Source organism: Acanthopagrus latus, chromosome 14, assembly GCF_904848185.1.
Source record: "Acanthopagrus latus isolate v.2019 chromosome 14, fAcaLat1.1, whole genome shotgun sequence".
Taxonomy (NCBI): Eukaryota; Metazoa; Chordata; class Actinopteri; order Spariformes; family Sparidae; genus Acanthopagrus; species Acanthopagrus latus.
In genome coordinates, this window is record NC_051052.1 from 1893778 (window position 1) to 1921097 (window position 27320).

Below are 27320 nucleotides of genomic sequence, written 5' to 3' on the forward strand. Positions count from 1 at the left end.
ATCGCATCAGAGTTTGAATAAGGTATTGCCAGGATACTCTCGAATGCTTTCATGGCATCTAAGGATAATATCATTGACTCCTCTTTTTTAACTTTTGGGTGTGTCATTAAATTGAACAACTTTCTGATGCTGTGCCCATAGTATCTTCCCTTTATAAACCCTGTCTGATCGGGATGGATAATTTGTATAGTAATTTTATTGACATGTCTTGCCAGAATAGCTGTTAGGATTCGTAGATCTGTATTCAATAATGAGATCAGTCTGTATGATTGGCATTTAGTGGGATCTTTGCCAACTTGGTATATCACCACTATAGTAGCCTCTCTCCAAGAGTGGGCCATGGTTCCAGATTTTAATGCATGATAGTAAGCGTGCTGTAATAAAGGTGATATAATCTCTATAAAAGCTTTATAAAATGTGTTAATATACCCGTCTGGGCCGGGGCTTTTATTATTTTTCAGTGTGGAGATTATCTGACGTATTTCCAGGTCCTTGATTGGCTCATCTAGTTCTCTTGCCATAGATTCAAGTAAGTCTTTTAATTAGATGTCTTTTAACAATTGTGCCAATTCCTCATCATTTGTGCAAGTGTCAGTATTTTTGTACAGAGTCTTGTAAAATTCTGCGAAGGATTGTGATATTTCATCCGGCTTTGTGAGAGTTGAATTATTCTCCTTTAATTTCTGTACTATGTTTGATGATTGTTGTTTTTTAATTCTTAATACTAGTAACCTACTCGCCCTATCACCATTTTCATAGTATTTTTGGTTAGTGAACCTTAAATTGGCCTCTATTTTTTCATTAATTAAGCTGTTTAGGTCCCTGCGCCATTGTTTAGTTGATGGCCTGTTACCAATGTTCCACGACAATATGAGAGGAGCGTAATCGGGTAATGTAATTGGGAGGATCTTTATGTCGACTATTCTATAAGATTCTGCCTTGGGGGTAAAAAGAGGTCTATTCTGGAGTATGAGGAATGTCTGTGCGAAAAAAAAGGTAAAGTCTTTGCCTTTAGGGTGTTTGTTTCTCCAAATGTCCACCAGACCAGATTCTGTCAATAAATGCCTAAGCATATTGCTCATCCTAGAGGTAGAACTGCTGTGTTGTTAGCTATCTCGGTTTTCACGTCAATAATTTCTTTCTTCAGCGATTCAAAATCCTTCACCAGCGCGCTCTTCAATTCTTCTCTAATAACTGATGATATTTCTTTTCTCAATGAGGAGAAGATGTCTGCTTTGATTGTTGCCGTGTCCATGCTTGTACTTACTCCAGCTACAGGTGGGGTCAGGCCGGATTTATCTGGACTTTTAGCCGAGGAGGTTTGGAGCCTTGTGTTAGGCCGCGCTTCATAGTTGTATTTTTGGAGATTTGCTGCCATCAGTGTAGATTCTTCTTCACTAACCTTGCTGGGTAGTGTTAATTGTACAGTTACCGCGTTTAATTTGTATTTTCAAGCCTAGATGTCATATAACTTATTTTTATAGTTGAGATTCTGCAGGAGCTCACAAAAGTGCATCTTACTCCATTGCGACTCACTAGCGCCCCCCACAGTCATGTATTTTAACGCAAAAACAAACAATGTTGAAACTTCTATTAAATTCATGTGAGTTTTATAAATTCTATAGCCATACTCTAAAAACTTTTAAAGTTATGAACTCTTGCAAATTTACACATACAGCATATATGTGATTCTCGGTATGTGTATTGTAGACTGCACCAAATTGCTTGATTTTCAATTGATTTGGTTGAAATTTGTCCTGAACATTGAACAAGTCCTTAGGAGACTTGGCATGATGTTTTAATTTAAATAGTTGTTGCTGAAGGGTTACAATCATCAAATGAATATGTATAAGTGCTGTGTGTGTATAATATATTTGCAAGGAAATTGGGGGTCTAGTATAGTATAGTATTCAAGTAGTTATATCAGATCTTCCACCTTATTTGGTCCTACATAAAACTTGAGTGACATAGATCCTGTTTAATATGCAGTTGAAAAAAACATCTTTTTGGGTTATTTTGACTGTAGATTTTACTGAGAGGGAAAGTGAAGGAAAGTGAAAGTGTTGATATTCATTGTATGTATATATTACTCATTATTTGTTCAGTTCATGCATTTCACATGCAATAGGAAAAGAGCCAATAGCAGTAGAACAGAAAATAAAAAGTATCAATAACAGCTGTAGTATCAATACATTCCTACCAATACCCTTCACTACATGCGAGAGATAAGAGTGGATTAGTGAAGTCCTATCATTTTTCCAAGGACTGGAAAACTGCATTCTAGTTCTACATTATCTGAGAAGCATAGGAACACTAAGGAAAAAAAAACAGAAGACAATGGTGCAGTAGAAGAGAGAGTGAAAATACATGAGAGATACACAGTCTCAGATGTTAAGGTGAAGGGTCAGCTCATCTCAGAGACACCCCCCCCCCCTTTGTATGATGGATGGATGTGACATTTTGAGTACTTGACTGTACATCTGGAGAGATGAGAAGATGAGAAGGGCCTAATTAAAATACGAACAAACAGCTTGATAAACCAACATCATGATATTTGCTGGATTGGGAAGCACGCCTCAGCCAGTTTCTCCATGTTGTTCCACTAATTAACAAGCAAGATCAAGACCGCATGAAATTACAAAACAACAACATTGATGCTTAACAAAAGTGATTTAGACAGTTTCTGGAGAGTCTTTCATGGGCACAACATCAAATAATAATTCAATAATTATATCTGAGACAAATGATTGTGCAATGCAATGGTGACTAGTGAAAACAGCAAAAACAGCACTCATGCATACAATCTATGACCCATCTGAATCAGTGCTCTCAGTGGCTGAACACCACTGATAACTCAACTTGATTGGTATGTTTTTTTTCATTTCCTATTACGGTTACCATGATACAAAATTGCATTAACTGTAAAAAAAAAAAAAAAAAAGATTTTCCCCATGTTGCCCTACCCTTACAGTTGCTACAGCAACATCAAGCACAGGTTAGCCAAGCCTGATGTACCACTATTAAGAATCAAGGTCTCATCACTGGTTGTAGAACAACAGCTCATGTGCTACTGTTAACCACCTTAAGGTAGTATTAAAAAAATAGCTGATATTAACATGTTAGTTGTGAGTTTTTCATTTAAATAGAGGGCAGAAATCTTACTGATCAATCCGCTGAATTGGAAGTTGAAGCAGGTCCTCAAGCCTATGGTTGTTGAACTCTGGTCGGGCTTCTTGTAGTTTCTTAAAACGTCTGAAGGCCTTGTTTTTCTTAAGCTGCACCTAGATCAACATACAAAGGATTATTAAATTATTTTCAGAGCTACAAAGGCACATTTACAAGACACAAACTCTCACATCATGTTAATTTCGTAAAGCAGCATAGTAAGTTATATAGACTGGATAATGTTTTCTGTCATCAGAGGTCTGAGACACATCAACATTGTGTATAGATGGCAATCTCAGAGCAAACATAACGACAAAAACATGAATGAAGAGGTGTTATCATATTCTGGAAAAACTGTCAGTTCAGTGTTAATGCTTTCTTCCTTCTATTCAGAGAGAACAGTTTTCCAAGATCTAGCTGTCCAAGCAGACATTGAGCATAAAGCTCTGGAAGAATGCTTCCATCTAATATATGAGTAAGCCAAGCAAGGGTGGCCACATCACACCCACTATGTGCCATTTATTCAAATGTACAAGAGGACAGACTACTCCTTTTTTGATACAGTGAATGCGAGATATACTCTGGTAGTCAGCCTATGAAAAAAGTGGAGACTAAAATAGGCTTGTGTAGTTTAGAACTGGTATAGGACAACAATTCATGCTGTATGTGCTTAATTTAGCTAACCATTATTTTGTTACTGTAGGTGGGTAATAGCACTTCATATTCAAGTGCAAGGATTATTGCTGCAGATCATTGGAACTATGCCGGAAGACCAATTTGTGGCAGTTTGGTCTCAGAGTCCCCAGCTTGGGGATTTATGGTAGATGACACAACTGGCAAAACAGTGAGATAGATAGATAGATAGATAGATAGATAGATAGATAGATAGATACTTTATTGATCCCGGAGGAAATTGAAGCATCCAGTAGCAACAACAAACATTGAACATACATTGAACATACATACAACATCAAAGAAACAGTAGAAATAAAAATATGGAATAAAAAATGTTATAAAAATGTTATAAAAATGTTTTGTACAAATAAAAAATGTTATAAAAATGTTTTGTACAATGTATAAAAATATAAAGTGATATAAAAAATATAAAGTGACATAGAGGTAAAGAGTATTAAGGCGACAGGGGATGGTGTACAATTAAATTGGGCTATAAAAGATGAAAATTGGGCTATAAAAGATGAGTGCTTTTGAGTGCATTTGGCCATTGTCTATTGTGCTTCCTGACATCACTGTGAGCTGTTGTACAGCCTGATGGCCAGGGGGACGAAAGAGTTATTGTGTCTGTTGGTGGAGCAGGATTGAGACAGCAGTCTGCCACTGAACACGCTCCTCTGCCTGCTGAAGGTGTTGTGCAGAGGGTGGTGGGTGTTGTCCAGTATGGACAGCAGTTTGTCCAGGGTCCTTCTCTCTGCCACAGTCACCAGAGAGTCCAGCTTTGTGCCCACCACTGAGCCAGCTCTCCTCACCAGTCTGTCCAGTCGGGCAGCGTCCCTCTTCTTGCTGCTTCCTCCCCAGCAAACCACAGCGTAGAAGAGGACGCTGGCCACCACAGACTGGTAAAACATCTGCAGCAGTTTTTTGCATATGTTGAAGGACCCCAGCCTTCTCAGGAAGTACAGACGGCTCTGTCCTTTCCTGTGTACAGCGTCCATGTTTGCTGTCCAGTCCAACCTGTCATCCAGCTGCAGCCCCAGATATTTGTAGGTCCTGACCACCTCCACATCGACCCCCTCGATGGACACAGGTTGGAGCTGTGGTTTCTTCCTTCTGAAGTCCACAACCATCTCCTTGGTCTTGGAGGTGTTCAGCTGTAGGCGGTTGGACCTGCACCACTCCACAAAGCCCTCAATCAGGCTCCTGTACTCCCCCTCCTGTCCATCCTTGATACACCCACTATTGCAGGGTCATCTGAGTATTTCTGCATGTGGCAGAGCTCCAAGTTGTTTTGGAAGTCAGATGTGTACAAGGTGAAGAGGACGGGAGAGAGCACAGTCCCCTGTGGTGCTCCAGTGCTGCTAACCACAGTGTCTGACATGCAGTCTTTCAGTCTGACGTACTGCGGTCTCTCTTTGAGATAGTCTGTAATCCATCTCACCAGGTGTGAATCCACATTCATCCCTGTCAGCTTGTCTCTCAGCAGGAGGGGCTGGATGGTGTTGAAGGCGCTGGAAAAATCAAAGAACATGATTCTCACAGCACCGCTCTCCTTGTCCAGATGAGAGTGTGCCCTGTGAAGCAGATAGAGGATGGCATCCTCCACGCCCAACTTCTCCTGGTATCCAAACTGCAGTGGATCCTGTGCGTGGTGGACCTGGGGTCTGAGGAGATGGAGCAGCAGCCGTTCGAAGGTCTTCATGATGTGGGATGTTAGTGCTACTGGTCTGAAGTCACCTGGCTCCTTGGGGTGTTTAATCTTAGGAACTGGGATGAGACATGAAGTCTTCCAGAGCACGGGGACCCTCCCCAACCTCAGGCTATGGTTGAACAGTTGCTGAAGCGGCTCCCCCAGTTCAGCAGAGCAGGCCTTGAGCATCCTTGGACACACTTTGTCCAGGCCCACTGCTTTCCTTGGGCGCAGTCTCCTCAGCTCTTTGCTCACCTGCTCCTTGGTGATGGTGAAGGGGAGGGGGATTGAAATGTCCGTAGAGGTGAGGAGGGGGGTTGAAATGTCCGTGGGGGTAGGGAGGGGGTTGAACTGTCCGTGGTGGTGGGGAGGGGGGGTTGAACTGTCTATGGTAGGGGTGGGGGGGAGGGTTGAACTGTCTGTGGGTGTGGCGGGTGGGGGTGCCCTGTAGTCCGAGGTGATAATGGACGTGATGGGGGTGATGGGGGTGTGAAGTGGGCAGTCACTGGCTGTGGGAGCTGGGGTATCAAACCTGTTAAAAAACAGGTTTAGCTGGTTAGCTCTCCCAGCATCCCCCTCTTCTGTGCTGCTGCCCTTCTTCTTGCAGCCTGTGATGGTTTTCATGCCATCCCAGACCTCCCTCATGTTGTTCCGCTGCAGCTTCTGTTCCACCTTCCGTCTGTACTCCTCCTTTGCCTCTCTCAGCTGGACCTTGAGTTCCCCCTGTACGCGCTTCAGCTCGTCTTTGTCACCGTCCTTGAATGCCCTCTTCTTCCTGTTAAGGATATCCTTGACATTACTGGTGATCCAGGGCTTGTTGTTTGGAAAGCAGCGTACAGTCCTAATGGGAACCACAACGTCCATACAAAAGTTCAGGTAGTCAGTCGTGCATTGGGTGACCCCCTCGATGTCCTCACCATGTGTGTCCTGCAGGACGTTCCACTTGGTTGATTTGAAGCAGTCCCTCAGAGCATCTACTGCCTCAGGAGACCATTTCCTGAAGGAGCGGGTGGTTGTGGACTGTCTCTGGATCTTTGGCTTGTAGTGTGATGTGAGCAGGACCAGGTTATGATCAGACTTTCCCAGTGGGGGCAGAGGAGTGGCCGCATACGCTTCCTTCATGTTGCTGTACAGGAGGTCTAAAGTCCTGTTCTTCCTGGTGGGGCAGCTTACAAACTGGTGAAAGTCCGGTAGTATTGAGTCCAGTGTGACGTGGTTAAAATCCCCTGAGATGGCGATGAATGCGTCTGGGTGTTGTGTTTGCAGCCTGGATACGGTGGAGTGGATGACGTCACACGCGGTCTCGGCGTGTGCACGCGGAGGGATGTAAACACAAACAACAATGGCGTGGGAGAACTCTCTGGGCATATAGTACGGTCTGAGTCCTACCGCCAGCAACTCAGTGTCTCTGTTGCACTCAGTCCCCTTCACCGTAACATGCCCCGGGTTGCACCATCTGGTGTTAATAAACAATGCGAGTCCCCCACCTTTGCATTTGCTGCTGCGTCTGCAGTCTCTGTCCGCTCTCACCGTGGTGAATCCAGGTACATCCACATTATCGTCCGGTGTGTTCTGGGTGAGCCAAGTTTCAGAGAGACACAGTAAACTGCTCTCCCTGAATGTCCTGTCGGTCTTCACAAGGGCAGCCAGCTTGTCTGTCTTGTTGGTCAGGCAGTTGACATTCCCCATGATGATCGAAGGAACCGAGGGCTTGTACTTCCACCGCTTAGCCGCTTGCCTAGCCTTCACCTTCGCCCCGGCTCTGCGGCCTCGTCTCCTCCTCCTCAGCTCCACAGGTATGGAGTGAACAATGCCGGCTCGTCCCATTGTTTGGAGTGAAATCAGCTTCTCCCTTGAATGAGCAAGTTGTCCACTGATTTGTTGCCGATAAAAAGACGTTGTATCCATAGGATATATAAGGGCCTACACAGCAAGTGTACTTAGTTGAAAGAAAAAACACACTTAGACACTAAAAACGAAACTACACATACGGAGCTACTGGATCAGCGTCCTGCTCGCGCCGGCGTTGTTAGGTTAGCTTGATGTGGTATTGATACAATAATATATATATTTCCATTTGTGGCTGCTGTTTGCAAATTCTTTTGCTGAAAATTTCTACTGATGATACATTGGATTGGATGAAAAAGGAGGTACTGTGATAAAATCTGCATTCCTCTGTGTGAGAGATGTAAAGGCAGAGCATGTGGACACTATGACAGAGGCTAGGGCTGGCGTATCACCAGGTAGCTCGAAATACAATACTATCATGATAGTTTGCCCACGGTAATGATAATATCACGATACAGCGAGTCTATGATAATCGATATATTGCAAGAAATTTCATCCACAATACATCATGACATCTGTGTCACTAGGGTTAAATTAATAATTTATTGACTGCACTGAATTCAATTTCACAGGAATTACAAAACACTGTCAATCAGTTTTACATGAATGACAGCCAAGTAAAACAAAGTGTATACTACACAGTGGCTCTTTTTTAACACACACACACTGACTGCAACTTAATTATTAATAAATATTGATATTTGGCACTAGTGTATCGATAACGCACCTCGAGACAAAATATTGCGATATATCGTAGTATCGATATTTTGGTACACCCCTAACAGAGGCCATCCTTCATGTCACAGCAGAAAAGAAAGTACCCATGGACACTTTTTTTTTTCTTTTCAAGTAACAGTTGTGATGGCCCCTGTATGTCTGTGTGCTGTGACTAACAGTGTTGTCTCTGAGGTGGTAGCTGGTTGCAGTGGTCACAAGGAGGACCTGATTGTGGTTATTGGGAGCACCTGGGTTCAGTGCTCAACAGGATATAAAAGGCCAAGCTTCTTGGCAGTCTCCCTCTCTCTCAGACCCTGACCACGTTTGCATCTTTTTGGTTTCCTCATCTTTTGTTTACTTTACTGCACAACAGCCATCACATTACCATATTCATGTACCCACACGAACACTACTGATAATACCGAGTGAAACGTATCCCATTCTTTAATGATTATTGTTGAGTTGCAATAAAACATGGACTTGCCAGTTTTTTGTTGTCCTTTTCCCTTCATTTGTCATGGCCTAGAGCCAGGTTTGTGACAAAATGGGGGCTTGTCCGTTTTTGTTTGGTTTCAATATTTGTAGGGTTGTTTGTGGATTGTACTTGCTTATTTCAGTTTGAGTTGTGCTTGTTGCTTTGGTGCACACGTGTGTAAAAGTGGTGTTAAGGTGTTTTGTGCATTTGGTTCCTTTTGTTCTTTGTTTATCTTTGCCGTAAATATTGTTGTTTTGGTTATGAGTATGATTTTTTTTTTGTCTGAAGGAAAGGACATAGTACTTGTTGGCTGGCAGATTAGCGGACCTATGTAGAGTTTTGGGTCTAGGAGCAGTTGCAGGAGGTCCGTGTGACTGGCGCTGGTTCTGGTGCGCACTGAATTATGATGGTGTGGAGTTTCCCTTGGTAGGCTGTAGCAGCGTTCCCCTTTGGGTTTATTAGGCTGTTCTGCCAGCGTGGGTGAAGCATTGCTTGGGAGTACATCCGTGGTTTTCGGGAGGGTTACTAGCTTGCTAGTCGCCTGACTGATCCATCGGGCTTGAGTACATAAATACCCACCACAAGCAGCCACATGAAGACTAGGGGGGAGTTTAGTTAGGGCAACTGGGCTGTAGATAGCGGGGAAACTCCAAACTGACGGGGGGCACATGAAAGTGGACACTTTGATGTTAGAAAACCATATTTGAATGTCTTACAGCATTTTTTTGGCCATGCGTAAAAGGTTTCACCAGATGCTCAAGTCTCTCCTGCGCGCATATTGCATCGAGCTGGACAAAGACTGGGAAGACGGTCTTGCGTGGCTGATGTTGGCCACGAGGGATGCTGCGCAGGAGAGTACGGGCTTTAGCCCAAATGACTTGGTTTTTGGACATAAGGTACAGGGCCCTTAACGGTCCTTAGGGATAGCTGGGTGGGTGCAGAACCGTCTAAAAATCTGGTGGACTTTGTGAATGGGTTTAGACGCTGGTTGTTTTTGGCAGGTAGTATGGCGAGGGAGAAGTTACAGGTTTCACAGAGCAGGATGAAGAAGCTGTATGATCGGTGGGCACAACATCAGGAATTTAGCCCTGGTGATCAGGTTCTGGTTCTTGTGCCCATTGTGAGCTTGCCATTTCAGGCCAGATATGTGGGTCTATACACTGTGGCGGAAACGATTTCTGATTTGAATTATTAAGTCGCAACACCAGGACGGAAAAAAGCGAAACAACTTTGTCATGTGAACCTTTTGAAATCATATTATAAACATGATAAACGTGACAAACGTGACAAACGACAAACAACGTCACAAATAGAATAAAGGTTTGACAGATCAAAAACTGTGTCTGAATGAATCTTCAGGGCCTGTAGATTATCTAGTCCAGATTTGAGAAGTCTGGGTACAGTGGTTTTTGATCTAGACCTGGTCTAATGAGGTCTGTAGGTATCAAACAAAAACGGTGAAATCTACCCTTTCACAAATAAAATATACGTTTCACAAATACAGTAGTGGGTGTCAGGCAAAGTTAATGTCTTACCTAAAATGTCTAAAATGTTTTTACATCAAGAAGTGTCACAAAAAACAGACAATCAGTGTACAAACAGTCGCACTGCACGTTACGTTAATTTCCTTCTGAATCAGAAGCTGGCGAATCGGAGGTTAATTTCAGCATCGTGCTAGCAGCTAGCTACACACGAACATTCACAGATTCCAATTCCACTTTGTTGTCCTCGTGTATCTGGATCTCCTCAGGTCCGGACTTAGTTTCATTAATCCACAACAGCCATGTTGTGATAGACTACTCAGGATGTGTTAATAATCTATCCTGTACAACAAACCAGATACCTTCACTGCCACTATGTAGCTGTCTGTAGCTCCGCTACTTTTTTAATCTCTCTAGGCAACAGTAACCATAGACATATATTTGTTACATTCTACTCCGGTACTAGAGTTTCAGAATAAAAGCATATATGGAACATCATGTTTAGATGCACAGAACAGGAACGAGCCGCCGGCAAAATTCCGGTCAAGCTTGCGCCGCTACAGGTCTAAATCCGCTTGTTTCTTAAGGTATGTCGTAGCAGTGAGCTCTTGCAAAGCTCTTCAAAGCATGCATTCATTGAGCACATTTGGGACAATATGAAATAAAATGTAACAAATAACTGTTTCTCATAATTCTTATAGGTGAAGACCCCACTGGGGAACAAACTGAAAGATGTCCACCTAGATGTGTGCTGCAGGGTAGCTGTAGATGGAACACTCCAAGACACACTTGACTGGAAGGATCTTCCTAGAGTTTTTTGCGTTTTATGTTGATTCCAACATAAAAAAAAAAAAAATAGTCTGATTGATGTCAGTTTTATTCATTTTCAGAGACAATGCATATAATGTAAGTGTGATTTATTTGACTTAAATGCATGAACCTCTACTGTATGCCATTCATGACTTCACATTCTCAAGCCTTTGCCACTTTTGTCTCAAGAAAATTCCAGGGAATTTCTGAAGATGTTCCTTATTCTTATTCTGAATGCGCATCATGTCTTTGACCACAGAAATATTCAAGTGAAATGTGCACACATTAAACTCAGACTTAACTATAGTCCATATACTGTACCCTATAACAGTAGGACACTGACTAGCAACTAATCAACAGGGACATAAAATGCTGATGGTGTGAGCACATTTGTCTCATGCTCAGCATTTGAACTTAGCTTCGAGCAGGTCTAGACCATAATCTCCAATTAATTAACCAAACCCAGCATTTCCCCTATAAGCAAGCACATAGCAACAATGGCAAGAAAAAACTGTCTTTTAATAGGCAGAAACTTCAGAGCAGAACGAGACTCAATGGTGGGTGGCCATCTTCCAAGGCCATTTTAGTTGAAAGGAGGATGCTACCATGTTACTAACACGCATTCATGACACATGAATGTGTTCGGATAGAGAGGACAAGAGGAGCTCAGTGCATGATGGGGAGTCCTCCAGCAATCCAAGCCTATTGCAGCATAGGTAAGGGCTTGTGCAGGCTTATAAGCATGATCAAAAGCAAAGTTTTAACACTAGTCTTAAAAGAAAAGTAGGTGTCAGCCGCCAGAACCAAAATTGGAAGATTTACAACAAAAGGCTCTGCTTCCATTCCACTGAGACTGTGTGGGGGTAGTGGGGTAAGCGGACACTACAAACTTTTTAAAGTGAAACTCTCTCCAACAAGCAACCTAGGCTTTATTTATGAATGTATATGAGTCAAACCTTCATGAAAAAACATAATTACGATGAAAGGCACTTTTAAGATTTACTGTAGTTTCGTTTTTGGGCACAGTCTCTACACATGAACACGAGCATTGAGAACATTGTTTGTGTACATAATTTACTAAAAGAAGGTTTTTGAACTACTCATGTTAGCAGCTGTATCTTCGGCGCACCACCGTCAGGGCAGACAAAAAGTGTCGATCAGGGAGGCTTGAGGAGCAGTCCACCATTACTCTCCTTCCTGTTAGGTCGCACTCAGGAATCAACGCTTTCCGTCTGCCATGACGGCAATTTACTCATTTAAGTAAATTAGTACCATTTGATAATACAAATTAATTTTAGACAAAAAGAATACTGAAGAATGAATAAATGGGAGAATGGTTTTATGACGGTTAGCTAGCTGCTAGCTAACACCCAGGTGATGTAAATGGTGACCCAGTGGGTAATGGGGTCACAAAAATGCTTGTCCGAAAGGATGTAAATCTTTATGAGACTGAATTATTGCATTGCTGTCGTTTTGAAGGAGAGGTATTTCAGGTCCTTCCTTCCTGCTGCTGTCAGACTGTACAACCAGCACTGTTCCCAACAGACCTCACTCTGCACTGTGCAACTATACTATCTAGTCAATCTGGATTGATATTGACTATTGACTATAGCCTATATAGCCTTATGTTAACATTGTAAATTCAAAACTGAATGTTATAGGGAGGACTGGGTTAATCACCAGGCAGCTTAGTGTTACATTTACTTACTTTATCATTCTATACTTTCTACAATTTCATATCTATGCTCAGTTACTTATAATCTAGCCTCAGGTTAGGTTATATTAGCCTTTGGTTAAAGATGTGATGGAACAGTGATTTCCTTACTAAGCTGCAACTTGTTGAAACTGCACTCCAAATTGTCCAAAAAACACAAATTGTCATTTCATTGCATTTTATTACAGCCAAAAGTTATTAAACATTTAGTATTTAGATTATTTATTTGACCTGTCAGTGACTACTGGCCCTGACAGGTTGGATTAATACGAGGAGTTGTAGTTGGCAGTAGAGCCACAGGCGCCAAGAAGACTACTTCTAGCAAGAAAGTGAGACATTATCAGACCACCTTACTCAATCTATGATTTAGCATCACAGGAACAAACGCCACAATGTATGGCAACAGCACGAAACCCTCTCAGGATGAGAGGAATGCTGCTGGGGTCTAGGGATCTTGTTCTTCAGAATTGTTGAAAGTCAGTTTTTACCGTTTCTACTGTATGACTCAATAAATAATGCAAGTTAAACCACAGAAGAATAATTCTTTCTCTTTAAATTACAATATGGGGACCTCGCAGGTCTGTGACCTGCTCGGGCCCTAATAACATCGACTACATCAACTAAAGACAAGCACCATGAGCAGTTTTTGCTTGCATAGCATTATCAATTCAACAAATAAGATGATCATGAACAAACATCATCCTAATTAATCAACACTCGGGTTATTCAATCACCAGCAAACAATGTTCAAAACTCAGATAATTTCTCTTGATTGTCCCTTACTCCTAAATACTCCAAAACAGTTTAAGCATACTATAGACCCTAGCCACATTAATTGTTGGAAGTGCTATTAACGCTGAACATGTGCAATTTCTGTTGTACAGAAGTTGGATGGCTATGGTGGGTCAATGTGCTAACAAAGTTTGTTCTGTGACTTCCTCTAAACTGTTCCATGACCCACAGTGGATTTATTTTCATGTCTGGATGAGCTCAACACAGAACTACAGAGAGTCACTTTGTCTTTTCTTGAGGACCTTGATACAATAACTGCAATGAAGAAAAAAACTGCAGCTGCTCGCCATGTAACTATAGCTGGGATTATCTCATGCTTCACATCTAGATGCAATGGTTTAGCACCAGCCATGGCAGACCAGTTCACAGAGTACTTCGGCAGGGAGGCCAGGCCAGAGGGGATCAGTGGACCCCTTTCTGTTGGCACAACATCAATGCCAGATGATCTAACAGGTAGTGAACAGGAGAAGCTACTTGACTTAAAGTCAGACAGCTTTCTGGTGTTGGAACTGAAGAAATATCACTTCTCTCTTTTGGAGCTAATGAAAGGATGAGTATCCAGTGTGCTCATTAAAGGCTGTAGAATCTACTGTATGCAATACTCCTATCTGAATCACTATTGAAATGAAATTGGTAATCAAATGAAACCCAAACCCTGTTAATCAAAAATGAATTGATTCAAAATATTAGTGGTGCTGCTCTGCACAGCTCCTAAACACATAAGGCCCTAGGGATGACACTAAGCAATCAACAACCTTTCTACAGAATTGTTTGCTGCAGCTCTAATAACATAATTAGAGTGATGATGCACACACATTTCATTCATTAAAGCTGGGGCTGGTAAGAATGTAAAACATTGTCCTATTGTAGGATGGCCACTTCAGTGTTCAAGTACTACAAGAAGGTGCAACATATATATTATTGACATCGTAATACCAAAAAGCCATTTTTTTTCTTTTACATGTTTATGTGCAAATCTTTTTTCTCTTTCTCTCACTTTCCTTACCTGGCACTGAACTAACAACTGAAATACTTTTGTACTTATTTCTTGCTATGCATCTGGCAGCAGTTCTGGCCATATTTTCTTCATATTTAAAAAAGAAATCCAAAAGAACCACACATGCACATCAGGTTTTACTAGTGCAAATCTTTTTTCTGATTAATAATTTATTCAAACCTTGCACAAGGCTTGCCAATGTAGTCGGTTATTCCAGTGTTACACTGTTGTTGGCATCCACAGATGTATTTTAAACTGGTGCACAATGCCAAACTGAGTGAATACACATGATACGTCATGATAATATGATGAAAAAGATGATCATAGTACGATCGCCAGCTTATGTGATTGGCCTAGGGATTGTGATGTCAGGCTGTGTTCCTCCAGTTCAAGTTGAGTTGGCTTCAACTCTTACGCCACAGTTGGCTGCATTTTTTTGCAGGACCCCTTGTGACTGAAAAAGAAATTCCACTCCTTCAAAACACATGAACTGCCTGACTACACTCTGTCCCTTAGCACTCACTGCCGGCCAGCAGGGAGATGGTTATCCAGCGTCACGCTCAGGATGTGAGCTTTATGCTAACATTAGCCACCGAAGACAGCTTTGCTGCCATCGCAGCTCTGTTTGGCTTTATGCTAACATTACCCATTACCTTAATGTGTTGCTGCTTTTTTATTGGGAGATGTGTAGTCGGCCCACAATAACTAAATGCCTGTTTTGTTTACCTCGCCTGTGTTTCGTTAACTGGAAAAACATAGAAATATTACATAATTACTCAATACGTAATGGTTCATTTTGTGATTATTTCTGTTTGCCATAGGAGTAAAGGTTTTGCCTTGCCAGTGCAAACACAGCAGTACACACATAAAGTTGTTATCATGATGGTGCAAGCATCTCTGACAGCAGTAGATTGTGTCAGCCACAAAGAATACAATAACCATTTTTGTATTTGTTACTGAGTGTTCCGTTCAGTTCAGGGAATGTGTATAGTATAGTGTGTTACAGTCTTGTACGTCTATTTTGGAAACCATGCACTGAAATAAGCAAAATAAACCAAATATGAATGAACAAATGAATTGCAAATTTTCATTTGGATAATTGCAATGAATCACGTGTTGGAAAAAAAAAAAAACATCTTGTGAAAAGATAAGAAGTGGTAGAAAAAAGTCCAACACAGGTGTGATCAGGAAAGACTGTGTCCCTACCCCGAGCACTTTGCTGGCATTATAGATGTTGTCTGCATACATATTGTAGTGGTGCAGATGTGGACAGAACTGGTCAAAGCCTCGGCCAAGGTAGCCGTTCTCCAAATGGACCAGCAGAGATCTGCACAAAAAAAGTAAGATACAAATAAATACAAAAAGCACCAAAGTTGGCAAAATCGTGAAGGTTGACATTTCAATAATAAACTTACATAATATGTTGGCAACATGTGGCCCAACATTCCACAGGCATTGATGAACTCACTGCAAAGATGAGTTGCACTACACAAGCAAATGATGGTGGCAACATGAGCTGACTGGCTTTGTGAGTTTAGGTTTAAGTCTTTTTTTTTTTCTCCCAGGGATGGAGATGTGTGATGACCTTGACGGATTCCGTTTGATGTTGTACCACAAGAACCTAGTATCTAAAAGAGACAGGGCAGTGTGTCTTTTGCCTTCTTTTTCTAAAATCAAGAATCACCTCCTTCACTGCGTCGACACTGAGTATTCTCTGTGCTCCACTCTGCAAGATTGCTGATTTAGATAAAGATATCTGCTTTGTCACAGGAGGAATGTTTGGTCACACCATGGATTTTGCAACACCATAATTACTGTCCTTAGTATTGTCGCATGTTAAAGGTAGTGTGCTTTACTGTTACCTGCTGGACCCAACAGTGAAGGAAGTTAACGTCAAGTGAAAAAGTGAAAACCCCAGAACAACATAGGATCAGGAAAGTCTGGGTATCTACATGAAGATGCACTGTGACAAGAGCTCAGTTACCAGACACGTCAGTAAACCAGAAACCCTTCACCTCGATGAGGACAGATTCTGCACAGATTCTAAACTCACATTTAATTTGCTTTGAATAAAGTTTTAAAGTTATTTTAAAGTTAAGTTATTAAGTAAAGTTATTTCATTTTGGTAATTTCTGTAATTAGTAATAAGGGTCCTGTCACATTAAAGAGCAATGATCTTTGCAAAGGTGTTGTCATTTCACTGTTTAGGGTGGTTAAAAAAAACTTGAATTTTGGAAGGACAGAAGACTTGGTTCATTTAACATCCTGGCTATGAAGATGTGAAATATTTTTGCTCATAATCCTTAAGTACAAGTAGTGAAATAAAGAGCAGAACAAGATGATTCAGTTTTACAGTCAAACTTTATAAACTTTATAAAGTTATACAATAATTGCTACAGCATTTTAAAGGGATATCAAGCATGTAATCTGCAGCTTTGACAAAACATTTTAATAAATATGCATAAATATGGTAATTATGACAATCTGACAAGTAGAAATTTCAAGTGAAAAGATCCATGTTACTGTGAGACATGGACACCATCCTCACAGTAGCCGCAGATACTTTTTTCAAGTACATCTACTATTTCGACAATGTCCAATCAGTTGGTCAACGTGCCATTGTGATCTTAGATCAGATATTTCCTCTCGACTGAATAGAAAGGAATACTCTGCCTGGAAACATTATGTGTTGCTTCTCTCTGACAATGAATTCCATGATAACGTTTCTAAATGTGTTTCCTTACTAATAAAGCCAAATAACTATCTCATCTGTTATTGTGGGAGACAGTGAAAGATGGTTTGTTTGGCAAATTATTTCTTATACATCTCTGCAAACAGAAAAATAACATGTGCAAAAGTTCACCAACTCATTACTCAAGATTGATAAATGATATGCTACAGAACCTATTCCAGAGCTCTGTCAACACAGATTATAACTGAAGTCTAAATGTAATTTACTGTCCAGAAAAATGGCAAAAGGCTTGCTTTTGCACTCCTGTGGCTGGTCTTATAAAAACTGACTACTGGCACATTAGCTCAGGCGTCAAGCAGCTTCTTGGTAGACATCAGAGACTACACATGGGTCAAACAATTTTATTTCAGATCCCCAAACAAATTTTCCAAGACCTCTAACACCTCCCTCTAAAAATCTGAACTTACTGATAGAAGTGGTATGGACAATTTTCTTCATGGTGTAGGGTTCCCCACTATTGAACCAGGTTTGGCCAGTGAACTGGACCAACTTTTGCAAGTAGGTAAGATTATAGAGGCTATTAAATCTATGCAAAGTAGTAAGGCAGTGGGGGCAGACCGATTTTTATATGACATTTTGTGACAAGCTTGCACCATAATAGATGTGCTCTAAGTCCTCGTGAATGGCTCTCAATACACTTTCAAGCAGCCATTTCTTCATTAAAAAGGACAAGAGCCCCATATGATGCAGATCACATAATCTAATTTAATTGCTTAACACAGAAAGTAAAATTATTGCTAAGGTGATAGCCAGATGACTTGAAGACACTTTTTCTCTGATTATTACTGAGGATCAGAGTAGCTTGATCAGGAGTCGGCACTCATTTTCCAATATCTGAAAGCTCTTTTATTTGTCGGGCCTTAAATATCTGGGTGTAAGGATTACACGCACACTACCATCACTACGCTCCCCTTTTAAGGACAACTTAGATACTGCCACTACATTTGTCTGGGGGTGACTGAGACAGCCTTTTGGGCCATCTACTCAGAAGAAGCTCAGAACTGAAATTTGTTCAAACAACATGTCTTGTCATGGGGAGACAGTCTTCAAGTCCAAATGAGATGGGGAATTGGGAACAAAAGAAGACAGGTGGAGATGGATGGGGTGAATTCTTTATTATGTTCTTGACTCAGTTTGATCCAGCTGAAGTCTTGCTCAGAGCTTTGAACATGTCAGTATTTGATAATCAGTGTGTTTTCAACATTGTTGAATAGCAGTCAACAACTCCAACAAGTGCAATCCCTGCCCAAATTATGTCTGGTTAAAGGATGTGATGTTATTTTGGCATTTGGAATAGAAATTGTACAAAGTCTGTAAACATGTTATTCTGTTTATTGTTTGGTCAATCTTTTCAACAACAGTAGCATTTGTGTTTTTTGTTTTTTTTAATGGATGAAGTTCAGTATATTTTAATGTAGTATCTAATAAATGTGAGCTTAATTCATTGTTTCACTGGGTAAACTGGTTTGCAGAGGTGGGAAATGCTGCCCACGAGCAAGTATAAGCAAGATTCTTTTAACATAGAAGTTTCCTTTCTCGCAATGCTTGCCTAACCCATGGTACAAGCAAATCCTGTTTGAAACTATGCATATCACAAGCACAGTACTTAAGATTAATTTACAAGACAGGGCAATCATAATATTGTAAATAAAATTGCAATTAGACTTCTTCATCGGGACACATTTTTTTGAGCATGCAAACAAACAATATGACATCATTAGGGAGTAACAATAACATATCTAACTTCAATACAGGACATTGTGGAAGTAACTAATATGTGTGGCATGTTTTATGCATCACATACTTTGACATATTAACTTCAAAGTGTTGCTCAGTAAGCATTTAGCCCCCAGTCAAATCTCATTGGACTTTGAGTTAATGTACATTACTGCCAGAAAATGCACTGCTGCCCTGCATCAGTGAAAAGTATGAGCTCAAATAAGGCAAGATCACGTCTGAAGCATTATTTTCAGCAAAGGAACACATGTTTAGAGAAGTGTGGAGGTTGAGCATAGTTCAGAGGATTTTTTTCCCTGTTAATGGGAGGTTAAGCAAGCAAAGCTCTGTAGCGTCTTTCGAAGGCCTCTCCCTGTGGGTGACATATTTACTGGGAACAAGACAGTAGGTCTACCTTCAGGACACCCAGGGCCACTTTGTAGTGAGAACATGCCCGCTGAACTAAACAACTGGATCAAGGCTGAGGAAAAGCAGTCGTTCAGCCTGTCAGGCACATTATAGTAACATGGACACAATTGGTTGGGGGTGTTGACACTTGTGAAGGTGCTTATTATCCAAACTTAGACGAGGTACCAAACACACACACACACGCACACATGCACGCGTACGTATGCACGCACGCACAAACACGCGCACACACACACAAATTCTTACTCTCTAATGATGTTCCCAGAGACTTCTGTTCGTACATGCTGTAAGAAGGAGCACTTTGCTGTTGAAGTTGATTTAAATAGATTTTAATGAAGTTGTGCGCCAAGGTAGCCTCTGTTCATAATCAGGAGATGCAGGAGCAGCCAAGAGAGTTCTAACGAGGGCAAAGGGCGGGAAAAACTGTGTTTCCGTTTTTTCTCCCACTCACTGCCAGAGGCTATTATGATAAATATGAAATTATGGATTACATTTTTATACTTTTTTTCACAGCAATTAAATTGTCTGGCCATCAGTAGCAGGATGGAGATAACATTAGCATTCCGTGTGTGTCATGTTAATCCACATTAATTCCGAGCAGTTGCGACATCTGGGGCGGATACAACCTCGACCAAACAATTCAGACTGAGGCGCCTTCATTTGGGAGGAATACTAATAGTTACAACACAGTGTGAACATCCGCTTAAAATAAATGACTATTTATTTAATAACCATAACCACAAATCACCTATAAGACAACAAACAAAACAGCGCTTTGTTGCTCTCTATAAATGGTGCAATACAATTTATGCTGTGTAAAAACATGCTGACATGGTGTCACTCCATGTCTGATCTACCTCTCATTACGATCCCTCTCCTCCCCCTTTCAAAGAAATTGCTGATTGCAGGCCCCTTACTGGATCCACTGACTGCTTTTTCAGGTTGTTGATTCTTACTTGTCATGTTAGCAACTAGGGATAATTGGGTTGCTGCTTCTGCTCCCTGCCCTCTATTCTCCAAAAAGTCAGAAGCAGAATGAATGATGTGGCATATCAATATATTCACTTTTCTTATGTAATCTATGAAAGCTTAATGAAGGCAGAATCAATTACTACTATTGCCACTGTACTTTGGAAATAAAGACAAAGACTGAAAGAATATACCTCCACCTCCACTCTGCACACACTGATACACTTGTATTACTGTACGAAAACTCTCAGGCAATGCAGAGCTGACAAGCATATCCTGCACAGAAGTTTTCTGTGACAAAAGAGGTTTCTTGCTGCTTCATGAGAATCAAAAACTCATCTTAAAGCTATGGTCTCTAATGTTGTTCAGAAACACATTTTGTTATACTGGATGAAATGGTGCTGCTATCCTGAGACTAGTCAATACATTATGTATTCAGAACAAGGAACCAAAATAATCAGCCCTCTGTGGCAGCTGCAGGACTGAGAAAAAGCTGACCAATCCCTGCTTTTCGGCCCGAATAGCACGGATTGGTCAGATGCCTTCATGTCTCGTTCTGCCTGCGCCCCCCTCTGTCCCTCTCTCCTCCACGCGTGCACACGTTACGTTTCAGGGAGCAGAAGCAGCAACCCAAGATGAGTGTGTGTTTAACAGGCCCTGGTCACTGAAACCTGCCAAGTGACAGAGGAGCTTCTCATTTAGTAAGCTGTGGTTAAAAATAAACAAATGTCACACAGCAAAGGGCTGCAGGCTGGGACTTGGACCCAGGGCCACTGCATTAAGGACAGCAACCCTACACAAAACTTCTAGATAGATGATCTCAGAGCCAAGAACTTCACACCTAAATGACCCCCTGCAGGGCCAGTAGGGTAGGGTATGTTTTAAAGTAGTCTCCCCTGGTGGACCATAATTCCAGCTGCCCCGAAATTTGACACACAAGTCGGGCACACTGTGTTGTAAAAGAAGCCTTTTGAACCATAAAAGTCCATCTGATGGATTTTCCACAATTTTGAAATTTTGAAAAACACATTTTTGACATCTCTCCTCCTAAACTGTAGATCCTACTGCTACCAAATGATCAGGGGAGCATTACTGGACAAAGCTCATCACAAGCTGCATCTCATAATCAACTGCATGTATTCATACAAAATTCAGGTTTGCACTAGGTGCAAATTCCAAATCGCAAGAACTGGAATTATTTTATAAAGGTAAAATGTTTTTGTAGTGCTGAACAGATGCCCTGGCCAACAAAGCTTGTTCTCCAGATGTGATAAAACATGTTTGTTTGGCAGAGAGCAGGAGAAATTCCACATCATCTTGATTTTACTAATTTTTCAATGAAAATGAAAATCATGATGCACAATTAATCATCCATAATAATCATGAATTAAACTGCAATCTCAATTTCTGTTAAGATAATCACAATATCACTTTTTGACCATATCCTGCAGTCCAGTTTTAGGTATGACTCAGTGCTGAGGTTGTGTGTGCAAATGTGTAGTGGACAGAGAGAAAAGCACTTTTCACACAGAGACTCTACATTATTGCCACAGCAAATGTTCGCCATCTCTCTGCCTTTGTTTGTTCACACTGAACCAAGCAGCGTGGAACCAAAACAGGCATGACAGTAAGCATCATGATGTTGATATCCATGTGTCTGAATGTGTTTTCCCCAGTTTCCACCTGTTAATCTAAACATGTATCTGACGATTGTTTACAATCATATGGATGCATGATGTTTTGCGCTTGAGATCCTGACCCACCATGCCTCCTGGAAAGTGACAAAATTATTTTTTTCCCCTGAATCACACAGTTACATAAGCGGCATCAGTAAATAGTGGGCTCTGTCGACTACTTTCTGAGGGAAATTTCACTGCAGGGTTATTTAGTTGGGAGGGCTGGTCATCATGGTGATTTTTTTTTTAATACAAGTTTCGAGAGACAAACAAACTACAAAAACACAATACCGGAAGTCTTTTGCTCTGAATCGTGTCACATAATCACCACCATTCAGGAGACACCTGGCTCTGTAAACCCTGGAACAAACCCTGTTTTTCAGGCAGATATGTGACAAAGAGTAGCTGGGACAGACAAGATGACAGATGCTTTTCCATGTATTACTGTGTTTTTCTTTTCCTTTAAGTGTGGGACATTTCTCTTTTAATTGATGAGTGAAGGATCTGTTTAGCTCACAATCAGATCAACACACCCCTGATCTGCACCTCGCGTCTGCTGGGCTCTGAAACTACCTCCAGAGGCACATCAGCAAAACTGTCCGCCTCTCCACATCTGTAACTTTCACACAGACGGTGATGCAGAGAATTGGTGCATGATTCCCGTTGAAAGTGCAGTGTGAATGGGGCTACAGAGAGCGCATGTGTGACAGTGAGTATCAGGGTTTACTAGGGATGGGCGATAAATCGGTAAAATCGATTAATTCGAGTTTGTGGTTTAAGACAATTTCAAGAAATGAAATTGATTTTTTTCTTTAACTTGCTCCACTGCCACTCCCCATGGGCTCTCGTAGTTCATAGAGGGCTCTGCCTTCTCCCCATATTTCCTTTCCACAGAGAAACAAACACAACAACATGGCAGCAAGAAAAGAGTTTGTACTAGTTCAGTTTTGAAACATCAGACCTTGGAAAAAAAAGAAAAAAAGACAGCTGCAAAGTTTGTTGAAGGCTGTTACAACTAAAGGCAGCGGACCAACCCATTTATCTCAGCATCTCAAACAAAGACCTGCATCAGAGTGGGACACTTGTTGTTCACTACGAGATGCACAAGAGCACAAATACCTGTTAAAAAGCAGCCAACATTAGCAGAATCATTCAATAAGTGTAACCCGTATGACAAGAAAGAGGCCCAGTGGACAGCTTTTAAGGATGCCGTCACATTGCATATCACTACAGATATGGTGCCCGTATATACAGTGGAAAAGCTGGAGGTTCATCCACACGCTGGAAACTTTTGACCCCAGGTTTGTGGTATGAAGCAGCAATGGGGTGTGATGTCTCAAGACAGAGGAAGCAGACAGGCTCGTCTTCCTTGCCAAAAAGACAGTGAGCACACACCTCATGTCCTGTACATCTACCAAGATGTCGTGTTTTCTATGCAGTGCATGCAGATGCTTAATTTAGTTTACATATCTTCAGGGATACAAAATACTGTTTGTAAACAAAAGGTGCCTGTTGCAAAAAAAAGTATTTAATGCAAGTTGTGTTAATAATTATCAATACCAATGGGGAAACTCATATGCTTTTATAAAAACATGCAATCTGACATATTAAATTTATATTTACAAAAGCACTTTATCAAAAAAGGGACATTTTTTTCAAGTGAGTTTGAAGGTGCACTGTTTAAGAAGGCAGGGCAACTTTGTTCACAATAAAAGCAAATGCTTTCAATGATTTGTAGTTTGGTTTTGAGAATGAAAAAAATGGATTCAAATCATAATAAAAAATAAATTGAGTTTGGTGTGAAAAAATGGAGATTCATTTTTCCGGCCTTATCGCACAGCCCTAGGGTTTACAGTAACAAAGGCAAGTAGACTTGCGTTTTCATAGCACTGACTGAGAATGCTTCTTTACTGCATCTGACACTTTGCTTTGTACTTGCTGATGTATGGCTTGGATGCAGATGCTCGGCCATGGAAACCCATTCCATGAAGCTCTCTACGCACTGTTCTTGAGCTAATCTGAAGGCCATCTGCAGAAAGCTGGCGACCTCTGCGCACTATGTGCCTCAGCATCTGCTGACCCCACTCCATCATTTTATGTGGCCTACCACTTAGTGGCTGAGTTCCTGTCGTCACTTCCACTGTGTTATAATACCACTGACAGTTGACTGGAATGTTTAGGAGCGAGGAAATTTCACGCCTGGACTTGTTGCACAGGTGGCATCCTACGACAGTCCCACGCTGGAATTCACTGAGCTCCTGAGAGCGACCCATTCTTTCACAAATGTTTGTGGAACCGGCTGCATGCCCAGGTGCTTCCTTTTATACACCTGTGGCCATGGAAGTGACTGGAACACCTGATTTCAATTATTTGGATGGGTGACTGAATACTTTTGGCAATATAGTCTATCAGTATATGAGAACTAATTCTCATTTCATTCTGGGCACACTCTCACTCAGATATTCAATGTATACCATATGTCAGATTGAAAGGAAATGAAATGAATATTGATAAATCTGTAATCAATCATTTTGCAGTGGTAAATCAGTTTATCACTTTCTAAAGGAAGGTATTGTCATTATATATCAACCATTGATTCAATAAGGGGTTTATAATGAAGATGTATGGAAACTGCAGACTGCGTAATTCATATTTCAATCTTCATTGGAGCACCCTCAACAAGAAACCTTGTCAGTCTGAGGAGGATTAGAGCCTGAGGGAACCCGCACAACTCATTATTTAGTCTGGAAATAGAATTCCAGGCAAAAGGTATCCCAACTGCTCATTTTAGTTTGTCAAGCTGTGCAGTTTCAGACTGAACTGATTATGTTTGTTCTGTGGTTAGATTGCAGACTGCAAATCAAAAGGGTTGTCCAGGATATTATTTGAAAATTGTGTCTGAACTAAATATTAAATGTAGTTTTAAAAAACCCCAAATGACAACATGAGATGCTGTTAACTTGTGAGAAAATATGCAATTTAGGGGGACTAAATCCTAATCTGGCACCAAAATCTGTAACGCAGGCCCTGCTCTGACAGCGCTGTCAGAAGCCCATTAGGAGAGATGCTCTTTGGGATTTCATGACTGAATTATAAGCAGGATGCACAATGTGTGGAAATCTGATGCTTTCACATCACAGATGACAAGGACAGGCTTTAAAACATGAGTCAGAGGCTGCAGGTAACAAATACTGATGTAGGCTGATAAAGATGTGTAGTGTGGCGCTGTACTGCAAAAAGATGAATAGTTGTTTTTATTATACAGGAAAACCTGATTAGACTGATAAAATTGTGAGTCCTACAGCCCTATCACATCATTTTGATAAACTTGTCTACAAACATCATACAAACTACATAGTGTTTACTTCTATGGTTTCAACACAGATGGTAAAACATCTGTTATCATCGTGCAATGTGCAATACCTAAAGTACTTTAGTACAGAGCCCTATTCCCCAGTGCCTTTAGTAAGCACTGATGAACTAACCTAAAAGATAAACTTTTATTCATTTACCAAACTTTTTTTGTAAAGGTTTGAAGGACCTTGGCAGCAAGATTAATGTGACATCTAGACTTTAACTTAGATCAACCTGAGATCTTCAACAGGAGCCCAGGTAAGCAGCGAGAATTCATTAATTTTTCTGGTAACAAAAATGCTCTTCACTTATGCCATCACTTGGAGTAATTATACTTGATGGGCATTCATGTGTCCAGCAGAGAAAACACCATATCTACAATAGAACACAATGTCACTGACTCCTGTTAATGGAAAAGATAAGGACTACATTTGATAAACTAAGAGTTTATATTAAATGCTTTCTTGCACCACAGACAAACTACTAATCATCATCCATTTGCACGGTCTCTCATAGCCATCTTCAAAGCATAGCTATTCTTTAAATTATTAAGAGGATACTTACTGGTTTACTGAATGAATAGCTTTAATTGAACTGAAGATGCTTTCTCTAATGTCCTGCCTCAGGGTTCCTTTGGCCTTCAAGATCTCCACAAAGTACTATGAGAAACAAGGGAGAAAGAGGGAGTTAAAATAACATTACATCTCAGCATTTACATTAATAGGCTACAACTGGCTGAATGGATTTTTTGGAGGAGCTGCTTTCACTGCCGACATCTCAACTACTCTCCCAATATGGAGAGCAACTGACTGTTAACATTATGTGCAAATGTATGTCTGCATGGCTCATATGAAGCACAATAACAGAGGGATGTTGTTGTACCACAACACCCACAATCAAGCAACAGCTGTGCTGGTCTCAACTCATTTGAAGTGAAAATGGGATGAGCAAATTGAGTGTGCATTAGGCCTAAAAGTGATTCCTAATTGGAGTGAAGGGGTGGAGGGTGAGTAATGTGTAGAAATGAGGCTTCAGTGCTGGGTGGAAAAGTCTGTTCTCTCCACTGGGTACCCTCAATGCTACCTTTTATTCTGTTGATATGAAGCCTACTGTATGTATGTTCCACTGCTAAATGAAAACATGTGAACTGCACTTACTTTAGCATTGCCTAGTATTGCCTCAACTTTTTGCCTTTGAAAATGTTCAGCAGGTCTTGTCTTTATTTGCTGTATAATTTCAATTTTCCTTTTAAAAGGTTGGTGCACTTGAGTTTCTCCAGGCAGTTTTGGTTTTATGTGTTTAAGGTTTGAGATGTCTGTCTTAGAGGTCTAATATGTGGACTTCACAGCACTGAAAAACATTTTTAAATGGAAATGCAGCAGTTTCTGCCCCCTAGAGTTTCCAAGTGGTTGCTATCACAAACACAAGGTTAAGACTGCAGGCAAATCTAATTTTTTGATGTCACTGTTGTGTGTTGCACTCTTGCCGATCTATGAGTTGGCAGATCATCCAGATTAAGGTTAATTAATAGAAATCCTCCTTCAACCACTTCCCAATGTGGTTTGGATCTAATGTGATCTAATCTGTGCTGCCCCTGGCAACTACTGTTTTTAGAGCACAGAAGAAGAAGTTGATTTCATGCAAGTCAGACAGAGCTACCAACATGTCAGCAATTTGGCAAAGTGTTTCTCTGGATAACCCCACCAGTAAAGCAGCGATATGTTCAGTATGCAAGGCTGTAATTTCAAGGTGTGGAACAAGTGTTGCAAATTTCAGCACAAGCAGTTTTATAAAGCATTTGAAGACGCATTATGCGAAAGCACTTGATGAAACTGCACTTTCCAAACTTTATGAGAGGAAGGGAAAGCATTTCATGGAAGATGAAAGACTTACAAGCAATCAGGTTTGCTACAGACTATGGCTGCACCTAACGATTATCTTTTAAAATTAATCCTATTTTTTTTTATTTTGATTGATCGATCAATTCTATGTTTGATTAATCTCTAATTCTTACCACTGAATTAATATAACAATGATAAAAATAAATAAAATAGCAAAATAAC

General features: G+C 40.9%; 1 protein-coding gene across 2 annotated transcripts in view; it reads right to left on the bottom strand.

The window, feature by feature from the left end:
• arhgef39 (Rho guanine nucleotide exchange factor (GEF) 39) overlaps window positions 1-27320 on the bottom strand; it is an 88298-nt gene that overhangs the window by 44009 nt on the left and 16969 nt on the right. For both annotated transcript variants that reach the window (XM_037122536.1, XM_037122535.1), the window contains exons 3-5: window positions 25822-25916; window positions 15568-15688; window positions 3163-3281 (exon numbers count right to left, since the gene is read on the bottom strand). In XM_037122536.1, the coding sequence (XP_036978431.1) occupies window positions 3163-3281; window positions 15568-15688; window positions 25822-25916 (335 nt within the window). The remainder of the gene's footprint in view (window positions 1-3162; window positions 3282-15567; window positions 15689-25821; window positions 25917-27320) is intronic.